At 51.4% G+C, this 25594-nt stretch overlaps 1 protein-coding gene across 2 annotated transcripts in view; it reads right to left on the bottom strand.

Moving 5' to 3' along the window:
- LOC146829747 (H-2 class I histocompatibility antigen, Q10 alpha chain-like) overlaps positions 1 to 25594 on the bottom strand; it is a 260886-nt gene that overhangs the window by 151032 nt on the left and 84260 nt on the right. For both annotated transcript variants that reach the window (XM_085608470.1, XM_085608471.1), the window contains exon 4: positions 17187 to 17456. In XM_085608470.1, coding sequence (XP_085464596.1) covers positions 17187 to 17456 — 270 coding nt within the window. The remainder of the gene's footprint in view (positions 1 to 17186; positions 17457 to 25594) is intronic.

The following is a 25594-nucleotide window of genomic DNA, read 5'->3' as shown; positions in this document are numbered from 1 at the left end:
CGGTATAACAGTGTGTCTGCAAAATTAAGTTGTTTGGGGAGAGAGGACACAGTCAATCGGTGAGCCCTTTGACACTAGAACCTGGGGACACTGTGGGTGGCTTGGAGATGGGTGAAGCTTGGCTTGTGGAGAAACAAGCAAAAGGAAAGTGCACGCCTCGCCGGCAAACACGCGAGAGGGACAGCAAAAGTGAAAGCAGGGGTGCGCGTGCAACGGCAGGAAAAAGTGAAAGCTCCAGATGGCGCTTCTGGCGCTGAAAGCTTCTGGCTGCGCCGTGCGTGCACGCTTGCGTGAACGCAAGCGCTAGGCCAGCCAGCAGCACTTTGAAAACTCACCTACTAAATGTCTCCGAGCAATGCATGCGTGCTGACTCGGCGAGACCTAAAACAAGCATTGGCATAGCCAATAGGTCTCGCTTTTGGGACCTTATAAGTATTTAGTTATGCAGCACAATATCCTTGTGGCAACAACATCAACTGTTGCATGGCTAAACACTTATAAGGTCCCAAAGGCGAGACCTATTGGGTATGCCAAAGCTTGTAAATGGATCGCCTTCACGTGGAAATCAACCAAAAAGGCCGATGGACTCCCAGCATCCTCTCTGATGTCAAACATGCCTTTGTGCTCGAGCCTTCAGACTCTGTGAGGTAATCTAGCGGGGAAACTGGCAGAAAATCGCGCACCAGTGCAGGTTTTAGGTCTGCAACGGTGGTCCGTTCTTTTGTGTCTGTGGGAGGAGTTCACATTTCATCTCCTGTCAGACCCCTTAAAATGTGTGTATAACACACAGCGCCACTTGTCACAAGTGTGACCCATTAGAATGTATCGCTTTCCTGTCCATGTGTCAGGAGCATGGATTTTTGTTTCCTGAGCGGATGTGAGATGAGTGTACCCCCTATCTCATTGTGTCTGTTGTTTCCCTCATGCTTACTCATGCTTGATCTGTTTCTCCACCCCTTTTGCCAGTAGTAAGTAACCTGCTTTCGTACTGTGCTCCCAGTCGACCATTTCTGTATTTGACTAGGCTACATAGCTGTCTTTTTCATATAGAACTTCATCGTGCTGATCAAACTTCTGACCTGAATGTGACCTTCAACAAACTGCATTTTAATTCACTCGCAGGCTGTTATAATGCATAGGAAGAGATCTGCATAAGAGCAAGGGCGTGGGAACTTGCACATTGTATTTTTATGTAATCTTTACAAAGCTTTAGAGGAAATATTTGCCGCTTTGTGAAAGATGTTAATTGTTGTGTTTCCCACACTTTCTTGTGAAAATCCTGACAGTTTGTCACACACTACTTAGTTAACATTAATAAAATTGATCTACAGAAGATATACTTTACATAGAGAAGTTGGTGTGCTTTTCCTGCTCAATGCCATTATGCACATAAAAGAAATGCAAATGATAAATACACCAAGAGAAGTCGAGCAAATATATAAAAAACATAACGGTAACCAGCATATTTTAGATCATTTGCTAAGGGCGACAATCAGAATTTTTTAAAACGTTTCTGATGAAACATTATTACCAAGACGCTTGATCGGGGCTGTGTTTATTGCAGCAGTGGGAATGACTGCCAGGACCGAGTCAGCACTCTTGCTGTTAATCTTGCATATTTAATCAGAGTGCAGGAAGCGCTGTTCATAGGCTGGCTGCAGCATTTCATACTGTGGTTTGATTATGCTACTTACCAGTATGCATCTGTTCTTGGCATGTAGGGCTGCTGACATTCATATCTGTGCATAGATCGCCGCCTAGTGTTGGGTCCGGATGATTGCATATTGTTGTCCTGGAAGAGTCTTGGAAGTATCACGAGATAGGTGGCTCCTCCCCTGGACTACAGTGCGCATGGGCATCCCCTGCATCCTTAGATTGTTTTTCGCCATTGTGGCATAGATGGAGTGTAATACAGTGAATGATGACCATGCTAACTAGAAATTACTGAATGCTACAGCTGCTACAGGCGCCGGGGAGGAGGGTGGGCGATATGAATGTCAGCAGCCCTACATGCCAAGAACAGATGCATACTGGTAAGTAGCATAATCAGTTCGAGGCATGTGGGCTGCTGAATTCATATCTGTGCATAGATTATATAGCAGTCCCTCCGTTTAGCGGCGGCTGCCCGTGCCAGCTGCAGCAGTCTGAACAAGAGTTTTGAGAACATCCTGGCCGACAGCAGCCTGCTGTCTTGAGTGTACATCTACACAGTAGTGTTTGGTAAAGGTATGTATAGTGGACTGTTAGACCCGGCCCTCGTAACCTAGCCATACCTGACCCCTGCACCTCACACAGCCCACGGCCTAGCCGATCCTTCCCACCAGAACACACACACCCGACCCGGACTTCCCCGTCCGTGGCCTTCCTCCTTCCGGCCACACCGGGACCGCATGCCCACTTCATGCACCATGATGGCCGCCCGGCCCCAGCGCGACCCTGGCCTAGAGGCGCCACTCCGGCTGGGGGACATCGCGCTCCCATTGGGGTGAGAGAGGGAGGAGCAGTTTCCATCGCACCTCTGAGCTTCCCTGGGAAGGTGGGTTCAATCGGCCCGCCGGCCTCCCCGAGGGCTGGCTCCACGCCTGCTGGGTGTCTGGGACTCCTCCCGACCCGGCCCTGAAAGGATCAAAAGACAATGGCAGGAAACCCCGACAAGCGACCCCCGGTGACAAGACCCCTGCCTGCACCGACTCCGGACATCAAAGAGGAGTCGTCCTATAACAAGGGGTGCTCTGGGACTGTCCGGGAGATTCGCCTTTGGAAACACCTGAGCCCTGCTGAGTGACTCGCGGCTCCCTGAAGATCGTAAGACCTCCGAACTCGTGCTTGAGCCCTGCTGAGTGACTCGCGGCTCCCTGAAGATCGTAAGACCTCCGAACTCGTGCTTGAGCCCTGCTGAGTGACTCGCGGCTCCCGCAAGATCGTAAGACCTCCGAACTTGTACTTGAGCCCTGCTGAGTGACTTGCGGCTCCCACCGACTCTCTTGGTCCCGCCGGACCCCAACGACGACAAGCGCATCCCCCAGCTCGAGGATTGTGAGCTGTGCGACGGGTACGCTCCTGCATTTGATCCATATCCCCAAAGACTGTCCCGCTACCTCCTACCCCCCTCCAAGACTCTGTGAGCCCGCGCTCCACTTGTATATATTTGTCGTGCTGATCATAAAGATCCTAAAACTCCGATCTGATAAAGATTTATTCTTAAGAACTCCCGGTGTGGTGTCTCTTTGTCGTGTGGTGCCGAGTGTACGATCCTAGATACGAGATTCCTCCCCTGAGTCTCCCGCCAGTGCCCGGCTACGATACCTCGAGGGTTGGTCTCAGGATAGTCAGGGCCCCCCTCCGGGCTCCTCTGAGGTCGCCTTCTAACATTGGTGGCAAGCGACGGGATTCGGGCCTATAATCTAGAGATCATACCGTGAACGGCTGACGCACTACCGACAAAGATGGCAGAAGGAAACGATGTGGTTCTCACAGAAAATGACATCAGTACCGTGTTCCAGGCGGAACAACTGGAGGAGTACACACACAGAGAATTGAAGCAATTCTGCAAAGAACTCAAAATCGCTACCACTGGTCTCAACACCAAAGAAGATATGCAGAAGGCACTAAAAGCTTGGGTGGATTCTGGAGCCCCCCGCCCAGAAGGAGCGGTGGAGCCCCCCGACGAAGGTGGACCCTCCCAAGGAGAACGCAGCAGCAACCAGGTGCGAAGCTTCGTACCAGACGGGGGCCTATCCCCGGAGGAACTCGCAGACAGAGAAAGGAGTCGCCATCACGAACTCAAATTAGCCAAACTCAAAATTGAGGGTGAGTTGCAATTAGCCGAGAAAAAGCTAGCAGTGGAACAGATGCGGGTGCAAGGAGAACTAGAAGAGAAGAAACTCCAACGGGAACACGAAGGAAGGAGACTTCAACTGGAGCACGAACGCAGCTTGAAGGAAATGGAGCTGAAAGCAAAAAGCGTAGAAGCGGGGCCCCCGGGGAACCGAGAGGCGGCCTCCCCGGCGGAGCAGAAGATCCACATCCCCAAGGATGTGGTCAAAAAATATTACAAAAACGATGACATTCAACAGTGGTTCAGGGCCTACGAGGTCGACATGACCTCCCATCGGGTCCCGCAGAAGGATTGGGGGGCCGGGTTGTGGGGACGATTCCTGAGCGAAGGGAGAGACACCCTGCTCGACCTACCAACCTCCATGCAGACCTCCTACGACCACATGAAGGAGGCCCTCCTCACAAGGTACGGCCTCACCCCGGAGATGTACCGCCAGCGGTTCCGGGACTGCAGGAAGATCCCGGGCACCACCTGGGTGGAGTATGTGAACTTCTTCAGCCGCGCATTCGATGGGTGGGTCAAGGGCAGCAAGGTAACCACCCTAGAAGAACTAACAGACCTTATGTTGTGGGAACACCTGGCTGCAAACTGCTTTGTGGAACTGCGCCAGCATCTGCTCGACAGCAAGCTCACGGATCCGAGAAAGCTGGCTGTCGAGGCGGATCGCTGGACCAACACCCGGGTCTCCCGGGGCCCTGTAGGAGAGTACCCCCGAGCCAGTCAGGGACCACCCCGCCAGAGAGGGGGGGGGACCAGGGAGGGCAGAGAGAGTCCCAGTCCAGTCCCCCGAAGACCCAACCTCCGCCTTTCCCGGCACCCCCACCAGCTGTATCCGGCCCCCCCCTGAGACGGGGGCACCGGGTGACCATCACTTGTTTCCGTTGTCAGAAGCCCGGGCATTACGCCAACGACCCTGAATGCCCCATGGCCCCACACACCACCCAGGCAGCACCCCCCGCTAGACAGATAGCCAATGTAGCACTGGGGGAGGAGGTGAAGGAGACCGTAGAGTGGGAACCCGCAGCCATGGCCCTAGTATCCTTAGGAGATAGGGAAATGGTCCCTGGAAGCCTCCTGCCCTCCAACACGAAGAAATATGGGCAGCTCGTAACGATCAATGGCCACCAAGTAGAAGCCCTCCGTGACACCGGGGCCAGCATCACCGGTGTCCTCAGTCATTTGGTCAACGAAGACCAGGTCCTCCCCAACGTCTTTTGCCCGGTCATTTCCGCTGACAACACGGAAAGTCTGTGTAAAGTAGCCCTGGTGCCTTTTGAATGGGGAGGGGTGGTCGGTAAACTGAAAGTCGCAGTGAGAACCTCCCAGCCAGTCGACTGTCTCCTGGGGAACGACCTGGAAAGTTCCCCCTGGAGACAAGTCGAGCGCAAGACCCACCTAGGGATGATGGGCCTCCCTGAGTGGGTGTGCGCCACCACCCGATCCATGGCGGCCCGACTGACCCCCCTGGGGGAAGTCGACGACGCCCCGACCACTGAAGATAGGATGGTCCCCGCCGAGGGTCCCCACATCCCCCCACAAGAAGGGTCGGTCGCCAGTGACGAACCCCCCCCCTTCCGACTCCGCACAGGTCACCGAGTTAGGCGGTCTGCCTGAATTGGCCCAGTGGCGCCACGAGGGGGGCCCCTCCCGAGAGGAGTTCTGCCGAGAGCAGTCTACCTGTCCTTCCCTGATCGGGCCCCGGCAACAGGCAGAGGCCCAGGCCGCGGGCGACCAAACTGGAACGCACCGGGTGTATTGGGAGAATGACCTTTTGTACAGCAAGCAGAAGTCGGTGGAGCTAGGATCCGCCCGGGTGCTGGTGGTACCCCTACGCTTCCGAGACCTCCTCCTGAGCTTGGCCCACGATGTTCCCCTCGCAGGCCACCTGGGCCAGGACAAAACCTACAGTCGCCTCGTGACTCACTTCTACTGGCCCAGAATGAAAGCGGAGGTAGAAGCCCACTGCAAGTCCTGTCCCACGTGCCAGGCCAGTGGGAAGAGCGGAGGAAAGCGCAAGGCTCCCCTCCAACCCTTCCCTGTCGTCAGTACCCCTTTTGAGCGGGTCGGGATCGACATCGTGGGGCCTCTGGACCCCCCAACCTCCCAAGGGCACCGCTTTATCCTCGTCCTGGTGGATCATGCCACCCGATACCCTGAAGCCATACCCCTGCGCACCGTCACAGCCCCCGCGGTGGGCCGGGCGTTGATGGGAATCTTCTCCCGTATGGGTTTTCCCCGCGAGGTTGTGAGCGATCGCGGTACGAACTTCATCTCTGGATACATGACGTCCTTGTGGCAACAATGCGGAGTGTCCTATAAATTCACCAACCCGTATCACCCCCAAGGGAACGGCCTGGTAGAGCGGTTTAACTGGACTCTGAAGGGGATGATCGCGGGCCTGGAAGAGCCCCTCCGGCGTAAGTGGGACGTCCTGCTCCCCTGCCTCCTGTTCGCCTGCCGAGAAGTTCCCCAGAAATCCTTGGGGTTCAGCCCCTTTGAGTTACTCTACGGGCACCCCGTCCGGGGCCCCCTCAGCCTGGTCAAGGAAGAGTAGGAGGCGACGGCCCGAGGCCACCCCCGAGATGTGTTCCGATACGTCCTGACCCTCCGAAACCAGACTAGGAAGTTCCGAGAGATGGCCGAGGCCAACCTGGAGGCGAGCCAGGAAGAGATGAAGCGCTGGTACGACCAGAATGCCACTCTGGTCGAGTTTCAGCCGGGCCAGCAGGTATGGGTCATGGCCCCCGTGAAACCCTGCGCCCTCCAGGATAAAAGGACAAGCTCCACTTTGTGCGGACGGAGCTGAGCCTCCTGCTGGCCACGGATGACGGGTCCGAGGAGGAGTCGGATCCCCTCCCGGATCTCCTGTGCACCAAAGAGAAGGACGGCTCCGTGGAGGGAGTGAACCTCTCCCCATCCCTCACTTCCCAGCAACGTGAGGATTGCCGCCAGCTCCTAGGGCAGTTTTCCGACCTCTTCTCCCTGGTCCCCAAGGTCACCAACTGGTGTGTCCATGACATGGATACTGGAGACAGCCCGCCGGTGAGACACCGAGCCTACTGAGTCCCTGATCGGGTCCGGTCCTGCATTCAAGCCGAGGTCTCGAAGATGTTGACCTTAGGAGTGATCGAACCCTCAGACAGTCCCTGGGCCAGCCCCGTGGTCCTGGTCCCGAAAGCAGCTGCCACCGGTGTCGCCCCAGAACTCCGCTTCTGCGTGGACTACCGGGGACTCAATGAAGTCACCCGAGCCGATGCCCACCCCATTCCCCGAGCCGACGAGCTCATTAACCGACTCGGGGCTGCTCGGTTCCTCAGCACCTTCGATCTCACCTGCGGCTACTGGCAAACTGCGCTCACAGAAGGAGCCAAGGAGCGGTCTGCCTTCTCCACCCCGGATGGGCACTATCGCTTTCGCGTGATGCCCTTCGGGATGAAAAATGCCCCGGCCACCTTCCAGCGACTGGTAAATAGAGTCCTGGCCGGGCTGGAAAAATTCAGCGCTGCCTATCTAGACGATATCGCAGTTTTTAGTTCCGAATGGAGTGAGCACCTCCGGAGGGTGCTAACCGCCCTGCGCCAGGCGGGCCTCACCGTGAAAGCCAGCAAGTGCCAGATTGGGCAGGGTTCGGTAACCTACCTGGGGCACCAGGCCGGAAGCGGCCAGGTCGCCCCTCTACAGCCCAAAATCGATGCCATCCTAGCCTGGGAACCCCCCACTACCCAAACGGAGGTCCGAGCCTTTCTGGGCCTCACGGGCTACTACCGGACATTCATCCGGGGGTACGGCAGCCTCGTCGGTCCCCTCACGGGACTCACGTCCAAGAAACAACCCAAGAAAGTGCAGTGGACCCCTGCCTGCCAAGAGGCGTTCGATGCCCTGAAAGCGGCCATGTGCACTGCCCCCGTCCTCCAGGCCCCCGACTACTCCAAGGAGTTTGTGGTCCAAACGGACGCCTCCGAGCATGGAATTGGGGCCGTCCTGTCCCAGGTGAATGACCAAGGCCTAGACCAGCCCGTAGCCTTCCTCAGCCGAAGGCTGTTGCCCAGAGAACAGAGATGGAGCACCATCGAGCGCGAGGCGTTCGCCGTAGTCTGGGCCCTCAAGAAGTTACGCCCTTACCTGTTCGGCACCCATTTCAAGGTCCAAACCGACCATCGCCCCTTGCGATGGCTCATGCAGATGCGAGGAGAAAACCCCAAGCTACTGCGGTGGTCAATCTCCCTCCAGGGGATGGATTTCACCGTGGAACATCGCCCTGGTACTGACCACGCCAACGCCGATGGCCTCTCCCGGTTCTTCCGCCTCAGCGAAGAGAACCCCCAAGAGGATGGGTAGTTCTCTCTGGCTTTCAGCTGGGGGGGATGCGTGTTAGACCCGGCCCTCGTAACCTAGCCATACCTGACCCCTGCACCTCACACAGCCCACGGCCTAGCCGATCCTTCCCACCAGAACACACACACCCGACCCGGACTTCCCCGTCCGTGGCCTTCCTCCTTCCGGCCACACCGGGACCGCATGCCCACTTCATGCACCATGATGGCCGCCCGGCCCCAGCGCGACCCCGGCCTAGAGGCGCCACTCCGGCTGGGGGACATCGCGCTCCCATTGAGGTGAGAGAGGGAGGAGCAGTTTCCATCGCACCTCTGAGCTTCCCTGGGAAGGTGGGTTCAATCGGCCCGCTGGCCTCCCCGAGGGCTGGCTCCACGCCTGTTGGGTGTCTGGGACTCCTCCCGACCCGGCCCTGAAAGGATCAAAAGACAATGGCAGGAAACCCCGACAAGCGACCCCCAGGTGACAAGACCCCTGCCTGCACCGACTCCGAACATCAAAGAGGAGTCGTCCTATAACAAGGGGTGCTCTGGGACTGTCCGGGAGATTCGCCTTTGGAAACACCTGAGCCCTGCTGAGTGACTCGCGGCTCCCTGAAGATCGTAAGACCTCCGAACTCGTGCTTGAGCCCTGCTGAGTGACTCGCGGCTCCCGAAAGATCGTAAGACCTCCGAACTTGTACTTGAGCCCTGCTGAGTGACTCGCGGCTCCCACCGACTCTCTTGGTCCCGCCGGACCCCAACGACGACAAGCGCATCCCCCAGCTCGAGGATTGTGAGCTGTGCGACGGGTACGCTCCTGCATTTGATCCATATCCCCAAAGACTGTCCCGCTACCTCCTACCCCCCTCCAAGACTCTGTGAGCCCGCGCTCCACTTGTATATATTTGCCGTGCTGATCATAAAGATCCTACAACTCCGATCTGATAAAGATTTATTCTTAAGAACTCCCGGTGTGGTGTCTCTTTGTCGTGTGGTGCCGAGTGTACGATCCTAGATACGAGATTCCTCCCCTGAGGAGTCTCCCGCCAGTGCCCGGCTACGATACCTCGAGGGTTGGTCTCAGGATAGTCAGGGCCCCCCTCCGGGCTCCTCTGAGGTCGCCTTCTAACATGGACCATGTGGCTGCTCTACATATCTCCTCTAAGGGAATATTTCCCAGGAAAGCCATGGAGGCCCCCAAATTTCGAGTGGAGTGGGCTCTTGGAGGAATTGTTAGTGTGCGCTTAGCTTTTTCATAGCAAATCTGTATACATTTAACGATCCACCTAGCTATCCCTGCTTTGGAAATGGGGTTGCCCTTGTGCTGCGGGGAAAAGTTTGTGTTCTATCAATATAGTACATGAGAGCTCTCTTGACATCAAGTGTGTGGAGCATTCTTTCTGCTATATTCTCAGGATTAGGATAAAACACGGGCAGTTCTATGGATTGGTTCATATGGAACTGCGAAATTACCTTGGGCATGATAGTAGGGTTGGTGCGTAGTACGACCCTGTTGGCATGAACCTGTATAAATGGCTCTTGAATGGTTAGTGCCTGAAGTTCACTAACTCGTCTTCGGGAAGTAATGGCAACGAGGAAAGCTACTTTCCAGGTTAGAAATTGAATCTCACAGGAATGTAGAGGCTCAAAAGGTGGTCCCATCAGTCTGGTGAGGACCAAATTTAGGTTCCAGACTGGTGACGGGGGGTGTCTAGGGGGAATGACACGTTTGAGGCCCTCCAGGAAAGCTTTGATGGCAGGCACTTTGAAGAGTGAGAGGTGCTGCCTGTTCTGAAGGTAAGCTGCCAATGCGGTTAAATGTATACGGATGGAATTGTATGCTAGATTGCATCTGTATAAGTGTAATAAATAACAGATAATGTTCTGGGTTGACGCATCCAGTGGATTTATGTCATTATTTTTACAATACATGACAAATCTCTTCCACTTGGCCGCATAGCATGCTCTGGTAGTGGGTCTCCTTGCCTCCTTGATGATATTCATACAGTCTGGAGGCAAGTTTAGGTAGCCAAATTCTAGGATCTCAGGAGCCAGATCGCCAGGTTCAGCTGTTGCGGATCTGGGTGCTGAATCTCGCCACGGCTCTGCGTTAAAAGAGTGGGTGTGAGCCGTAGCCTTTGATGCGGTACCACGGAGAGTTCCAGAAAAGTGGTGTACCATGGCTGGCGTGCCCACGTTGGAGCAACCAGGATGAGCGTCAGTGAGTGTTGCCTCAGTTTGCGTGCCACCAGCGGTATTAATGGTGCTGGGGGAAAAGCGTACGCAAATTGGCCGGACCAGTTCATCCATATTGCATTGCCTTGCGACTGTGGATGTGGGAACCTGGCGGCAAAGTTTTGGCATTTTGCGTTTTCCCTTGTGGCGAATAGGTCTATCTCTGGATGACCCCACCGTTGGAAGTACGGTTGGAGTACTGATGGATGTATTTCCCATTCGTGCAGTTGGTGGCTGTGTATGCTGAGCAGATCTGCTATCTGGTTGTCTTTGCCCGGGAGGTGTTCCGCCATGAGGAAGATGTTCCTCTGAATGGCCCACTTCCACATGCTCTGAGCCAGATGAGACAACTGTGGCGAGTGTGTCCCTCCCTGCTTCTGTATGTAGTACATAGCGGTCATGTTGTCCGTTCGGATCAACACGACCTTGTTGCACAAGTGTATCTTGAATACTTTCATTGCAAGGAAAATTGACATGAGTTCCAGAAGGTTGATGTGCATCCTCCTTTGCTGTGTCGTCCATAGTCCCTGCACTGTGTAATTGAGCACATGAGCTCCCTATCCCTGGAGAGAGGCGTCCGCCGTTAGTATGATTTGTGGGACAGGCTCTCGGAACGGTCGGCCCTTGCAAAGGTTTTGTGGATTCCACCAATGCAGAGAGTTGTATGCCCGACCGCTCACCAACACTAGGTCTTTTAACTGTCCGTGGGCCTGATTCCACTGACGTGCCAAGCACTCCTGAAGCGGGCGCATATGTAATCTTGCGTGCGGGACTATGAAGATGCAGGAGGCCATCATGCCTATCAACTGCATAAACACTCTTGCTGGGAGTGAGTGTTGAGGTCTGAATTTCTTTATGAGCAAATGAATGCTGCTGATCCTCACTGAATTTGGCTGTGCCGTGGCTGCCAGAGTGTCTATGGTCGCGCCTAGGTACTGCTGTACGTGGTTGGGTTGAAGGTGGGACTTTGGATAATTCAGTGAGAAACCCAGGCTGTGAAGAAGGTGAATGGTGTGGGACATGTGGCTGGCACAGTGCTGGGCCGACTTTCCCTGGATAAGCCAATCGTCCAGATAAGGATAGACATGTATGTGCTGTCTCCTTAAGTGCGCCGCCACTGTAGCCAGGCACTTGGTGAACACTCTGGGTGCCGTTGTTACCCCGAAAGGGAGGACTTTGAACTGGTAATGCTGATTGAGAACAGTGAACCTGAGGTACTTTCTGTGTGAGGGGTGTATGGGTATATGGAAATACGCATCTTTGAGGTCTAATGTTGCGAGAAAGTCTCCCTGACTGAGCAATGGTAGCACTTGTTGCAGAGTGAGCATGTGAAAATGCTCTGACAGAATGTAACGGTTTAGAGGTCTTAGATCTAGTATGGGTCTGAGAGATCCATCCGTTTTGGGGATTAGAAAATACAGTGAGTACACCCCTGATCCCGGTTCTTCTGCAGGCACGAGTTCTATGGCTCCTTTTTGGAGCATACTGAGAACTTCCTGGTGGAATAAGTGCAAGTGCTCTGCGGATATAGGACGGTGTCTTGGTGGTATGTTGGGTGGAGTGGACGTGAACTCCAGACAATAACCGTACTGGACAATATCTCTCACCCACCTGCCTGTAGTTATGGATTCCCAGACTGGCAGGAACCTCTGTAGTCTCCCCCCGACAGGTGTTACGTGGTCGGGGGGCAGTGACAAGGCGTCACTGCTTGTTGGTGGCGGAGGACCTGGAGCTGTTGTTTCCTCGGCCTCTGCCTTTGATGTTGTTTCCACGGTATCCACCTCTACTATTTTTGTTATGGGTGGGCTGTGTACCTCCTTTAGTGTACTGCGACTGTTGGGAGTTCTGGGTTTTAGATGGTCCTCTGTTGCTAGAGCGACGAAAGGACCCACTCCGAAACTGCTGGGATTGCAGAGCCCCCATAGACTTTGCAGTCTCTGTATCTTTTTTGAGTTTCTCTAGGGTGGTGTCAACCTCGGGGCCAAAGAGGGAGTTAGGGTTGACCGGTTGATTGAGTATAGTTGTTTGTATCTCTGGTTTGAATCCCGAGATTCTCAACCAAGCATGCCTTCTCAACATGACGCTGGTGTTGATAGCCCTAGCTGCAGTGTCAGCTGCATCAAGAGCGCATTTAATGCAAGCGTTACTAATGAGCTTCCCTTCTCTAATAAGTGTCTCCGCTCCTTCTTTATACTGATCTGGGAGGTGCTGCAGCAGTGTCTCTAGGGTATCATAATGCGCCCTGTCGTATCTAGCGAGAAGTGCCTGAGTGTTGGCAATTCTCCAGATGTTAGCTGCCTGTGCAGCAACCCTCTTTCCCGATGTTTCCAAGACCTTAGACTCCTTGTCGGGGGGAGGAGCATCACCCGTTGTCTGTGAGTTGGCTCTCTTCCGAGCATTGGAAACCACCAATGAGTCTAAAGGCAACTGTCCTTTGATGTAGGCAGGGTCCACTGGAGCTGGCCTATATTTTTTTTCAATTCTAGGGTTAAGGACTCTCGCCCTAGTGGTCTCCTTGAAAATGTCATTAGCCTGTTTTAGGACCCCCTTCAGCATGGGCAGAGTTTTCACAGATCTTTCTGAAGTAGAGAAGGTATCCATTAGAAAGTCGTCCTGAACAGGATCAGTGTGGAGCTGTACGTCATGATTGTTGGCGGCTCTTTCAATGAAGGCATTGAAAGCAGCAGTGTCCTCTGTAGGAGATGTTTTTGCCACATATGCCTGTGTATCCGGAGCAGTATGTGTGTCCCCTGCATCCGTATTGTCCACCCAAGGTTGGTTTTGGTCCTCAGGGTCAGTATCCACAGGATAAGTGCCCTCAGCATCACCATCATCTCCAGCATCCGTATCAGAGTGTGTGGGTGAGAATGACTGAGTTTCTGGGGTGCCAAATTGAATGTGTTCCACCAGAACTGGTGATGTGGTTCTCTTCTTTTTCAATGGAATCTTGTATGGCTCCATTGGTGTCTCTGTTACGATTTTCCGTTTGTATATGGAAAGTCTACCAGTGGTGGCGTCAATGAACTGCCTTGGAACCTCATCTTCGTGAGGCCCTGCAACAGGTCTCTGTCCCATGTGTATTCCTGTTGGTGCATCGACAGTTTTCTTCGGGTCGATATCTTCTTGCGGGTCGAGACCCTTCTTTGCGTCGAACATCTTCGGTCGCACCGCTGGTGGGAGGCCGAACTTGATATGCGTCGACGCGATGTGAACCGCGCTGACCGGTTTCGGCTGCAGGGCTGTCTTCGCAACCGTTGTGGAAACCTTGTCGTGGATGCGTAATAGCGACTCCGACACCTTCTGCTTGACAAAGGGAGATGGCGTCGTGGATTGGACACGGTCCTTCGATGCCTTCTTCGTTGTGGCATCAAGCCCCGTAGCAGATGTAGTCTTCTGGACAGGAATAGTGGGATGGGTTGGCTCTCGATGGCCGCCCTCCATATCTGTGGCGACGCTCTTTGGCGCCGATACCTTCGGGTCGGCAACCTTGGATTTGAGTTTCGGCGGCGCCCGTGGCTCGACGTCCCCATGACCTCTCTTGGCGTCGACAGCCGTCTTTGGTGTCTTCGGCTCCGAGTGCTTCGAGGCCTTGTTGCCGTGGAGAGACTCTTTTACTTTCGGTTTCGATTTCGGTGCGTTGCCTTCAGTTTCGATTCTCGTTGATCGAGTGATGGCGCTTTGGATACCGATGGCTCTTTAGGATAGTTCGACGCCGAGCGTTTATGCGGGGCGGAAGAACGATAGGAATGATCTTGGGTAAGGTCTTGTGGCGATCCCGCGACCTGAGCCTTATCGAGTGCCTCCTTCGGCCCTGTGGCGACCTGAGGGCCTAGCTCATTTTCCGAGCCATCCTCCTCGGCCCCAAGGGCCTCTTCGTCGTCTCCTACCTGTACGACGACGTCATCCTCCTCTTCATCTATTATATGTTCGTCTTCGGCATCATAGTCGGATTCACGCTCCGACGCCGGATCCGACATCTCTCCCTGAACTTCAAGGTCCACGACCTCCTCATCTTCGGTCCCGCAGATGTTGTCCGGGTGCGGCGCCGCTTTCTGCGCCTCGAGCCAAGCTGCTCGACGAATGCGAAGGGTCTTCTTCGATCGAAACCTGGAGCACGCCATGCAGGTGGCTTCGTCGTGGTTTGGAGAGAGGCACTTGTTGCACACCGGGTGCACGTCGAAGCGAGCATACTTAGCGTTGCAAAGAGGGCAACGCTTGAAGGGGCTATTCGATGTTTTTGATTCCATCGTCGATCTTGATCGGGCCTTGGACGTCGAAGGGCAGATGGCTAACTTCGATGAAACTACTCGGCGCCGAACGAAAACAATACCGACGAATAAAGGCCTAAATACTCTAAGAGCTAAGATTAGGACATCCGAACCCAATGGCGGAAAAAAACAATCTAAGGATGGAGGGGATGCCCATGCGCACTGTAGTCCAGGGGAGGAGCCACCTATCTCGTGATACTTCGAAGACTCTTCCAGGACAACAATGTGCAATCATCCGGACCCAACACTAGGCGGCGATCTATGCACAGATATGAATTCAGCAGCCCACATGCCTCGAACATCAAAAGTATTCATCGAATGCTCAGGCCCTCGGGTTTCACATCTGGACAGGTTGGTTCATGACTTGAAGCAGTCCGAGTGTAACTGACAGGAAACATTATCAACATTTACAAACCACACTACAGATCGGTCATACAGACAGATACTGTATCGACTGTTTTTACCCAGCGCTGGCTCCTGTAGTTCTGTTGTCCTTTAAACAGCGGGTATTAATATTACCCAGCTCAACAGAACTCATTTATCAACCTCCGAAGGATGAAATGTAAATAAGACAGTTATGTTACCAATCGCAGGCACACAAACACAAAAAAGGTCCTCGGTTCTGCTTCCTCCACCTGCTCAACGCTGTATGTACAGACACACAAGGCATCGGATAATGTTAAAACAATGCTACTGCCAAATGATTATGAAAATATGATTTTAATTAATCACGTAGTATGCAAGGAAATTAGCATACGGTAATTAAACTTAGCGAGAAAGGGGAGAGCAAAAGGCAAGGTCATCCCGTTGCTCTGCCTTAGAGGTTGGGGGTAAACATACTCGAATTTGGGGTGGTGGGGGCGGTGTAGCGGGACACGAGTGCTTAAAAAATAACCTTTTATACGTTGGGGAACAACTTTGAAAAGATTTAGGCCTCGAAGTTGGGTCGCTCGGAAACAATATACATTGATGCTTAACGTGACTGGTTAAATGACGTTTTTTTACGGAAAAATGCAATTATAAATTACAAGTCCCATAGCTGACAAAATGATAGTGCATGAATGGAGTCTTTGTTTGGGGGATTATATATCGTCCGGAGTCCAATTATGGGGGTGAAAGGATATTAGTAATAAAGGGAAAATGTATCAAAACACACAAACGAGCGGCGTCTAACAGAAAATGCTTGCATGTGACATTGGGAGCATGTTGGTCACATAGAAAAATCAAGCCCGGGAGTGGTATCTCTGCTCAATGATGGGATAGTAATTGTTTATCACGTACAATTACATTTTCAAAATTTGCTGTAAGTGGCTGTGCGAGACGCTAAAGGCCTTCTCTTCTGCTTGGTGATCTCGGTGTGTGTGGGAGTCTGCCGCCTGGCCGGGTGCTTACTTCTGGACACGTTGGAATCAGCCAGTGGGAAGCGGATTAATGTGGGCTCGAGGGACGGGGGCAGGGTGCAGCAGCCCAGGTGGGGCTTTTTCCTGGGCACGGGATGCTTGTGAAGCATGGTCTCTTTTTATTTTAGTTACAGGAAACAAGGTCAACGTAAGAGCCGGGATACTGACCTAGTTGCTCAATGTGTGGAGCACGTGATTGCTGGGGAAAAGGGTAGGGGGGGTTGAGGGTGCGTTTTAACATTGAGCACCTAAAGCAACCGCTTTCAGCCTGGATTTATCAAGAAATGGTCAAGCTCTCGAGCACAGTCATCTGTAACATGAGAACTCAAACAAGCATTGGCCGAAAGTGAAAGTGAAAGTGATCGCGATCAAGCAGGGGAGAAGGGAGGAGGCAGTGGGAGCAGCAGCTGTGCATAAACAAGCCGAGGTGACAAGAAGGGATGGGCGAGAAGGGAGGGGGGAATACCAGCATCAGAGAAGCCTGATTAAAGCTGACGAAAAGGGAGGGGGAGAAGGGAGGAGGGAGTGCGAACAGCAGCTGTGCACGTGCACGCCATCGTGCACTCAAGCTTTAGGCCTGCCAAATCATGTGGGTAGCACTTTTGAAAACCCACTTACAAAATGTCTCAAAGAGACAGCTTGCGCTGTCTCAGCGAGACCTAAAAAGGAATAGGGCTGCAAGGTTTTGCACGGATTTGTCAAATGGGCGCAAAGTTATTAACGGTCCAAAATCCAAGGAAATCCTGTCTCTGGGAACCCTAACTATAACTACAGAATGGCGAGCGCCGCTCGGTAACAAGGTTCCTTGATTCATTCTTTTCAGGGGAGTCTAGGGTGGGGCGACCTGCATGGATCCCACTAGGTTTTCTTACTCAGAATACCCCTCGAACCTCAGTCTTTGGCTAAACTGACACAATGTCCTCACACGTCTGTGAGGGAAACTTCTCAAATCTGCAGGATCTACAACATTTCTACCACCAGCATTCCCACAAATCTCCCCATAAAAATGTACTCCACTTCTATGGCTGGGCCTAGCGCCAGTGACAGGAACAGATCAAACCAGGGACCCTATGAAGTCAATATTTGCACCACCGCCACAATCACCCGCCACAGACCAAAGTGCATTTCTCACCATACATCACGGTCACAGTGTCCGGCAGGCTGCTGTGATACACCTCACATTTGTACGTTTTCTCATCATCTCCTTCCTGAACTTCCACTGTTTTCTTGGCCTGGTAGGTTCCGTCAGGGTTTGGCAAGATTTCGCTGGATTCCCAGGGCATCTCTACACCATTCCTGACCCATTTCACCTCAATTTCTCTGGGATAAAATCCATAAGCGTAGCCGGTCAGAAGAGTGCGATCGCCGTTCTTTCTTCGTGTAACCATTGTTTGAGGGGCAACTGGCAGGAAACACAATAAGTACAATTACGCAACAATCACAACATTGGGTTTTACCCAGTACATTATTTGGAAACAGATACCAGTGACACTTTTCTTCAGCACATGCTTTGACTACCCCCTTTTACGACACCTCCAGGTCGCCATGAGCACCTGCACAGAGGAGCAACCTGGGTAGAGGGGCTGCTAAGAGAAGCCCCACCACAGCCATCTCGGATCACAGACTCCACTACATTGGTAGCTCCATCCTACAAAGAACTGAGGATGCTACTAGGAGCTCAAGGAGAGGACCAAGGAAGGGGACAGATGTTGGGGCTCACCCGCAGAGGCTCGATGGAGGTGAAAGAAGATGATGTCAAAGTAGTGTTGCATGATAGATACCCGGTGACGGGATTACAGGGAACCTCACATCCAGTTTTTATAATTCATTTATCAAGCGATTTACAAAGAAGAGGCAGAGGCAATAGGATACCGCACACAACACATACACAGGCTGCTTGTAATTCAAAACATTGTGGTGCTCGAGTCAAGAGGACCAGCCGTCTTAGTCTACAAAACCAGGAGAAAAATCTCTATCAGATTTAAAGACGATGTGACTCACAACCCACACCACAATCATTTTTTGGTTAATAACACCCGGATTATTCACAGCAGCAATTGGACAAAAAATGCAGAGACTCACAGAATCTTTTTTTGATAAAAGGAAATTCTTTATTCATTAACACTTTTGAAACATATCCTTTTCTTCTTGGATTCTTGCTGTAGCCAATGTGTTTTGTACAATAGGACTTCTTCAGAGCTTCTTCAATGTATATCCTAGGGATTTAAATGAAGATTCTCCATCCAAAAATCAAGAGCACCAGATAGTGCGCTATTGCAACAATCTGTAGAGACACCTGAAGGTCCTGCAAACTGATTCAAGAGTGGAGGAAACAAGATGCCTAAAAGTTATCATATATCAACTTTTAAGTTCTTAAATCAATATATGAACAAAGGTTATAATCCATTGATGGATGAGGTCTTGATGATAACAAACCATGTGGTCCAAAGTCAGAACCCGCACGATGTGGCGTATGATAAGTCCCACACAAGTGGAGTAACTAATTAACTTATCACACTGCATCTTTACCTGTGCTGCATTGAAAGGACTGTTTAGAAAGAACCAGAAAACCAAATTGTTTCGATGAACTGATCTTATGCAAATAAGAAAGACAGACAAATATACAGACAACTCAGAGGTGGTGCAAAGACGCACAGCTAGTCTCATTCCATGTCTTAGCGTGTCGAGCCATCTTGTATCAGATGACCGTGTGCGGACTCCAGGTGTGTTTCTGAAGCCTTCAGTGGGGATTCTCTCACGACCATATAACATTTGGGAAGGCACTGACAGGCAGGGCTGGCACACATCTGGTTGAAAGCTTTTGTAAACTCTATGCAGACTGGGGGAAGGAGGAACAGGATTCCATGGCATGGACCCAGATGTTCCCTTGGTGAGGACCATGGTTACCACATGGAGGCAGACTGGGGGAAGGAGGAACAGGATTCCATGGCATGGACCCAGATGTTCCCTTGGTGAGGACCATGGCTACCACATGGAGGCAGACTGCGGGAAGGAGGAACAGGATTCCCATGGCGTGGACCCAGATGTTCCCTTGGTGAGGACCATGGCTACCACATGGAGGCAGACTGCGGGAGGGAGGAACAGGATTCCCATGGCGTGGACCCCGATGTTCCCTTGGTGAGGACCATGGCTACCACATGGAGGCAGACTGCGGGAGGAACAGGATTCCATGGCATGGACCCCGATGTTCCCTTGGTGAGGACCATGGCTACCACATGGAGGCAGACTGCGGGAAGGAGGGACAGGATTCCCACTTGTCTGAGTGGGAGCCGTCCCCCAGTTAGTCGTCTATGTACCTATACATGTAGCATACACCCGGCAGACTACACCTATATATGTAGCGTACACCCTGCAGGTTACACCTATACATGAAGCGTACACCCGGCAGATTACACCTATACATGTAGCGTACACCGTGCAGGTTACACCTATACATGTAGCGTACACCCTGCAGGTTACACCTATACATATAGCATAAACCCGGCAGATTACACCTATACATGTAGGGTACACCGTGCAGGTTACACCTATACATGTAGCGTACACCGTGCAGGTTACACCTATACATGTAGCGTACACCCTGCAGGTTACACCTATATATGTACAGCACACCTGGCAGCTTAAACCATATACTTTGACCGCATTGCATCGCTTTGGCTAGAGGGTCCTCAGTGGAAATTCTTAGACGCGCCTATTACCCTTGAGGAAATCACAGCTGCAATCCCCGGACTCCCCACGTGTAAAGCCCCCGGAATGATTTTTTTCCTGCAAAGGTTTACAAAGCCTATTCCCACCTACTAGCACCCTAGCGCCTGAGAGTGTACAATGAGGCGCAAGAGAAGATCATTCCCCTGCCCTCATTCAGGGAGGCTTGTGGTGCCCTTGAAACCTGGCAAACCCTTTTTGCATTACCGACCATGTGGCTCATACCGAACATTGTCACTTATCAATGTAGACGCTAAAATCCTCGCTAAGGTGTTTGAAAAACAGTTATTATTATAGCTGCCTCAGAACTTCGGTTGCCATAGTGAATCAGTTAAATCGGGCGATGAATGATGTGGCAGTCTTCCTAGATAACACAAGCATGTTTGACTCCCTAGAGTGGGGGTTCTTGTTCCCAGTTCTGTCCAGGATGGGCCTTCCAAACAGCTTTATAAACTGGGCAAGATTACTATGCACTCAGTCAACAGCCTGGATCTGTCTGAATGCTCCGCTCTTTGACCGGATACCTTTAAGGAGAGTCACCTGCCTTCCTTTTTGGTATGCCCTGGTACCAGAGACTCTGGCCTGTTCTATTATGCAACCACACATGCAGCGAGGCCTATATTTGGCCCCGCAATCTCACAGTATCCCTGTACACATATGACATCATCTGATACCGGCGCGACCCGGCTCACAACCTAGGTCCCCTTATCCGAGACTTCCGAGACTTCATGCCATATAAAAGCCTTGCGAGAATCAACATCAAGTGGAATAAACAAACTATTTTCCCTTGACACCCTGCACCCTAGTCAGCCAACTAGAATTTCCATTCCACCGTCGCATTTGTGGACTGATCAGAGCCCAATGAAGGAATCTGTCACTCAGCCTTGAGACCCAGACCACACGTGTGCTTCCCAATGAGGGCTGATTAGAGCCCCCTAGGTGTGTTCAGCATATTTCCAGCTCAGGTCAGTGCATCCCATCCTACTGCACACACTTTCCTTCACCAAGATAACCCATTGGGAGGGTTTTAAGCAGCTCTGTTTCCATTTTTATTTTTTGTATTTTTTTGTAGACCATTCCCGCCCACCCAGTTCCTAAGGCTTGTCACCACGGACCCCCTCCTTCAGCAACTGTATCATCTTTCATAATGCAAATACGGTCTCAGAGATATTGTCTATGTCTTGTCCTGGCTCTTTTGCACTTTTCTACTTCTTGGCCCCACTCTGATCATCCTTTCACTATTATTGTTTCAGCTCTCTCTCGGGCTCTTTGTATCCCCATGAGTCCTGATGACGATCCCGCCAGTTTTACGGGGATTGAAACGCCGGCGACTTTAAAAACACGGGCACTATGTGATTGTTGAGAACTTGCTTCAACGGGCTATGCTGTTCATGTATTTGCTGATACACTTGTTGATCACGATTTCTCTTCGTTTGTCCTCTGTCCTAATATCCTAATTCTGCAGCACACATAGAAAGAGAAAAAAGCCTCTCATGATTATATATGTGCAGGAAGGTGCTCCTTCCTGCACAAACACAATCATGCATGCAACACAGAGACCCTTGCACCATAGTGCATGGGTGCCTGCATTGGGGCCAGGCAGCCCATTGTGCGCCAGCGCAGGGGAAATGACAGGAATGCGCCGTATAGCCTTAAATATGGCGCATTCCTGCCCTTTCCCAGTGACGCAGCGCAGCAAGGTGATTTACAGCACAGCGACTTGCTGCACTGCGCCTCTTTTTCATAAGAATGCCTTCAACTGTCTGAAACTCAACATATACTCGAAGGAAGTGGTACTATTCGGAAACGACAACTCTCTCTGATCCTTGGCCTGGGAGCCCTCGGAGCTAGCGCCGACACCAAGTCTGTCCAACTCGACCAGGAACTCGGGGCTCATAATCGATCATCGAATCTTGATGTCCAACCTGAAATATGGTCGTCTCCACCTGCTTCCACACCCTCAAGCTCCTTAAAGTGTAGAGATGACCCCGCTGGACACCCGAAGGTCTGTCACACAAGATCTGATGACCAGCAGACTGGGCTGCGGCAACGCCCTTTACGTCAGAATCACTTCTCAGCCCACCAAGAGACTAAAAGTCATACAGAACGCAGCAGCCAGACTCACGTTCAAACTCCCACTCCAGTGTCACATGTCCAAACACCTCAAGGACCTCCATTGACTCACACTCCACAAACACACCCTATTCCAGTGCCTCACACACACATATAAGGCACTACACAAGCAAGGCCTAGCATCACTCAACAGCTGCATCCAGTTCCCCAAACCAACCAGGCACATCCGCTCTGAAAGCCTTCTCCTCGCAAATGTCCCTCGCATCCGCCGAACCAGAGCAGACAGTCGCACTGTTTCCTACCTGGACCTAGAATCCTCCCACATCAGAGCCACCAGCCCCCAGCCCCAACCCCCAAACCTTAGATCTATCATCAGGGGGATTATGATCACTTTTGGCTCTGGTATCCACTGAAGGAACACTGCCAAAAACACAGAGATGGCCTGGTACTAGCGCTCTCTTCTAAAGGAAATGAAACTGATTCTTTCAGAAAGTGACGGCTGAACTGCTATTCAAGCCTTGTACTCTTGCATCTGGATGACGGTAGTAACATCCTGCTCCATGGTATCACAGACTCCACACTGGCACCCTTTAATGCCATCTGCACGCCAACGCACGTCTCATCCAAGGCCTTAAGAAATATCATCACAACATCCTGATGGAACTCCATTGCTGGCCAGCACCATCTTCAAAACCATCTGCATCATTTACAGAGCCATCCTGACCAGCACCATCTTCAAAACCATCTGCATCATTTACAGAGCCATTACGACCAGCACCATCTTCAAAACCATTTGCATCTTTACAGAGCCATCACGACCAGCACCATCTTCAAAACCATCTGCATCATTTACAGAGCCATCACGACCAGCACCATCTTCAAAACCATCTGCATCATTTACAGAGCCATCACGACCAGCACCATCTTCAAAACCGTCTGCATCATTTACAGAGCCATCACCACTAGCACCATCTTCAAAACCATCTGCATCATTTACAGAGCCATTACGACCAGCACCATCTTCAAAACCATCTGCATCATTTACAGAGCCATCACGACCAGCACCATCTTCAAAACCGTCTGCATCATTTAAAGAGCCATCACCACCAGCACCATCTTCAAAACCATCGGCATCATTTACAGAGCCATCACCACCAGCACCATCTTCAAAACCATCTGCATTATTTACAGAGCCATCACGACCAGCACCATCTTCAAAACCACCTGCATCATTTACAGAGCCATCATAGCCAGCACCATCTTCAAAACCATCTGCATCATTGACAGAGCCATCACGGGCAGCACCATCTTCACAACCATCTGCGTCATTTACAGAGCCATCACGGGCAGCACCATCTTCACAACCATCGGCATCATTTACAGAGCCATCACCGCCAGCACCATCTTCAAAACCACCTGCATCACTTACAGAGCCATCACGACCAGCACCATCTTCAAAACCATCTGCATTATTTACAGAGCCATCACCACCAGCACCATCTTCAAAACCATCTGCATCATTTACAGAGCCATCACAGCCAGCACTATCTTCAAAACCATCGGCATCATTTACAGAGCCATTGCGACCAGCACCATCTTCAAAACCATCTGCATCATTTTCAGAGCCATCACGACCAGCACATCTTCAAAACCATCTGCATCATTTACAGAGCCATCACCGCCAGCGCCATCTTCAAAACCATCTGCACCATTGACAAATCCATCACGACCAGCACCATCTTCAAAACCACCTGCATCATTTACAGCTGGACAGCACCATCTTCAAAACCATCGTCATCATTTTCAGAGCCATCACTGCCAGCACCATCTTCAAAACATCTGCATCATTTACAGAGCCATCACTGCCAGCACCATCTTCAAAACCATCGTCATTTTCAGAGCCATCACTGCCAGCACCATCTTCAAAACCATCTGCATCATTTACAGAGCCATCACTGCCAGCACCATCTTCAAAACATCTGCATCATTTACAGAGCCATCACTGCCAGCACCATCTTCAAAACATCTGCATCATTTACAGAGCCATCACGACCAGCACCATCTTCAAAACTATCTGCATTTTTACAGAGCCATCACAACCAGCACCATCTTCAAAACCATCTGCATCATTTACAGAGCCATCTCCGCCAGCACCATCTTTAAAACCACCTGCGTCATTTACAGAGCCATCACTGCCAGCACCATCTTCAAAACATCTGCATCATTTACAGAGCCATCACGACCAGCACCATCTTCAAAATCATCTGCATAATTGACAGAGCCATCACGACCAGCACCATCTTCAAAACATCTGCATCATTTACAGAGCCATCACGACCAGCACCATCTTCAAAACATCTACATCATTTACAGAGCCATCACGACCAGCACCATCTTCAAAACATCTGCATCTTTACAGAGCCATCACGACCAGCACCATCTTCAAAACTATCTGCATCTTTACAGAGCCATCACGACCAGCACCATCTTCAAAACATCTGCATCATTTACAGAGCCATCACGACCAGCACCATCTTCAAAACATCTGCATCATTTACAGAGCCATCACGACCAGCACCATCTTCAAAACATCTGCATCTTTACAGAGCCATCACGACCAGCACCATCTTCAAAACTATCTGCATCTTTACAGAGCCATCACGACCAGCACCATCTTCAAAACCATCTGCATCATTTACAGAGCCATCGCGGTCAGCACCATCTTCAAAACCATCTGCATCATTTACAGAGCCATCTCCGCCAGCACCATCTTCAAAACCATCTGCATCATTTACAGAGCCATCACCACCAGCACCATCTTCAAAATCATCTGCATAATTGACAGAGCCATCATGACCAGCACCATCTTCAAAACATCTGCATCATTTACAGAGCCATCACGACCAGCACCATCTTCAAAACATCTGCATCATTTACAGATCCATCACTGCCAGCACCATCTTCAAAACCATCGTCATTATTTTCAGAGCCATCACTGCCAGCACCATCTTCAAAACATCTGCATCATTTACAGAGCCATCACGACCAGCACCATCTTCAAAACATCTGCATCTTTACAGAGCCATCACGACCAGCACCATCTTCAAAACTATCTGCATCTTTACAGAGCCATCACGACCAGCACCATCTTCAAAACAATCTGCATCTTTACAGAGCCATCACGACCAGCACCATCTTCAAAACCATCTGCATCATTTACAGAGCCATCTCCGCCAGCACCATCTTCAAAACCATCTGCATCATTGACAGAGCCATCACGACCAGCACCAACATCAAAACTATCTGCATAATTGACAGAGCCATCACGACCAGCACCATCTTCAAAATCATCTGCATAATTGACAGAGCCATCACGACCAGCACCATCTTCAAAACCATCTGCATCATTTACAGAGCCAACACCATCTTCAAAACATCTGCATCATTTACAGATCCATCACTGCCAGCACCATCTTCAAAACCATCGTCATTATTTTCAGAGCCATCACTGCCAGCACCATCTTCAAAACATCTGCATCATTTACAGAGCCATCACGACCAGCACCATCTTCAAAACCATCTGCATCACTTACAGAGGCATCACGGCCAACACCATCTTCAAAACTATCTGCATCTTTACAGAGCCATCACGACCAGCACCATCTTCAAAACTATCTGCATCTTTACAGAGCCATCACGACCAGCACCATCTTCAAAACCATCTGCATCATTGACAAATCC

The sequence above is a fragment of the Triturus cristatus genome, chromosome 5_2 (assembly GCF_964204655.1).
Source record: "Triturus cristatus chromosome 5_2, aTriCri1.1, whole genome shotgun sequence".
Lineage (NCBI taxonomy): Eukaryota > Metazoa > Chordata > Amphibia > Caudata > Salamandridae > Triturus > Triturus cristatus.
The sequence above is the reverse complement of the archived record's forward strand: the minus strand, read 5'-3'. Positions and strand labels throughout refer to the sequence as shown.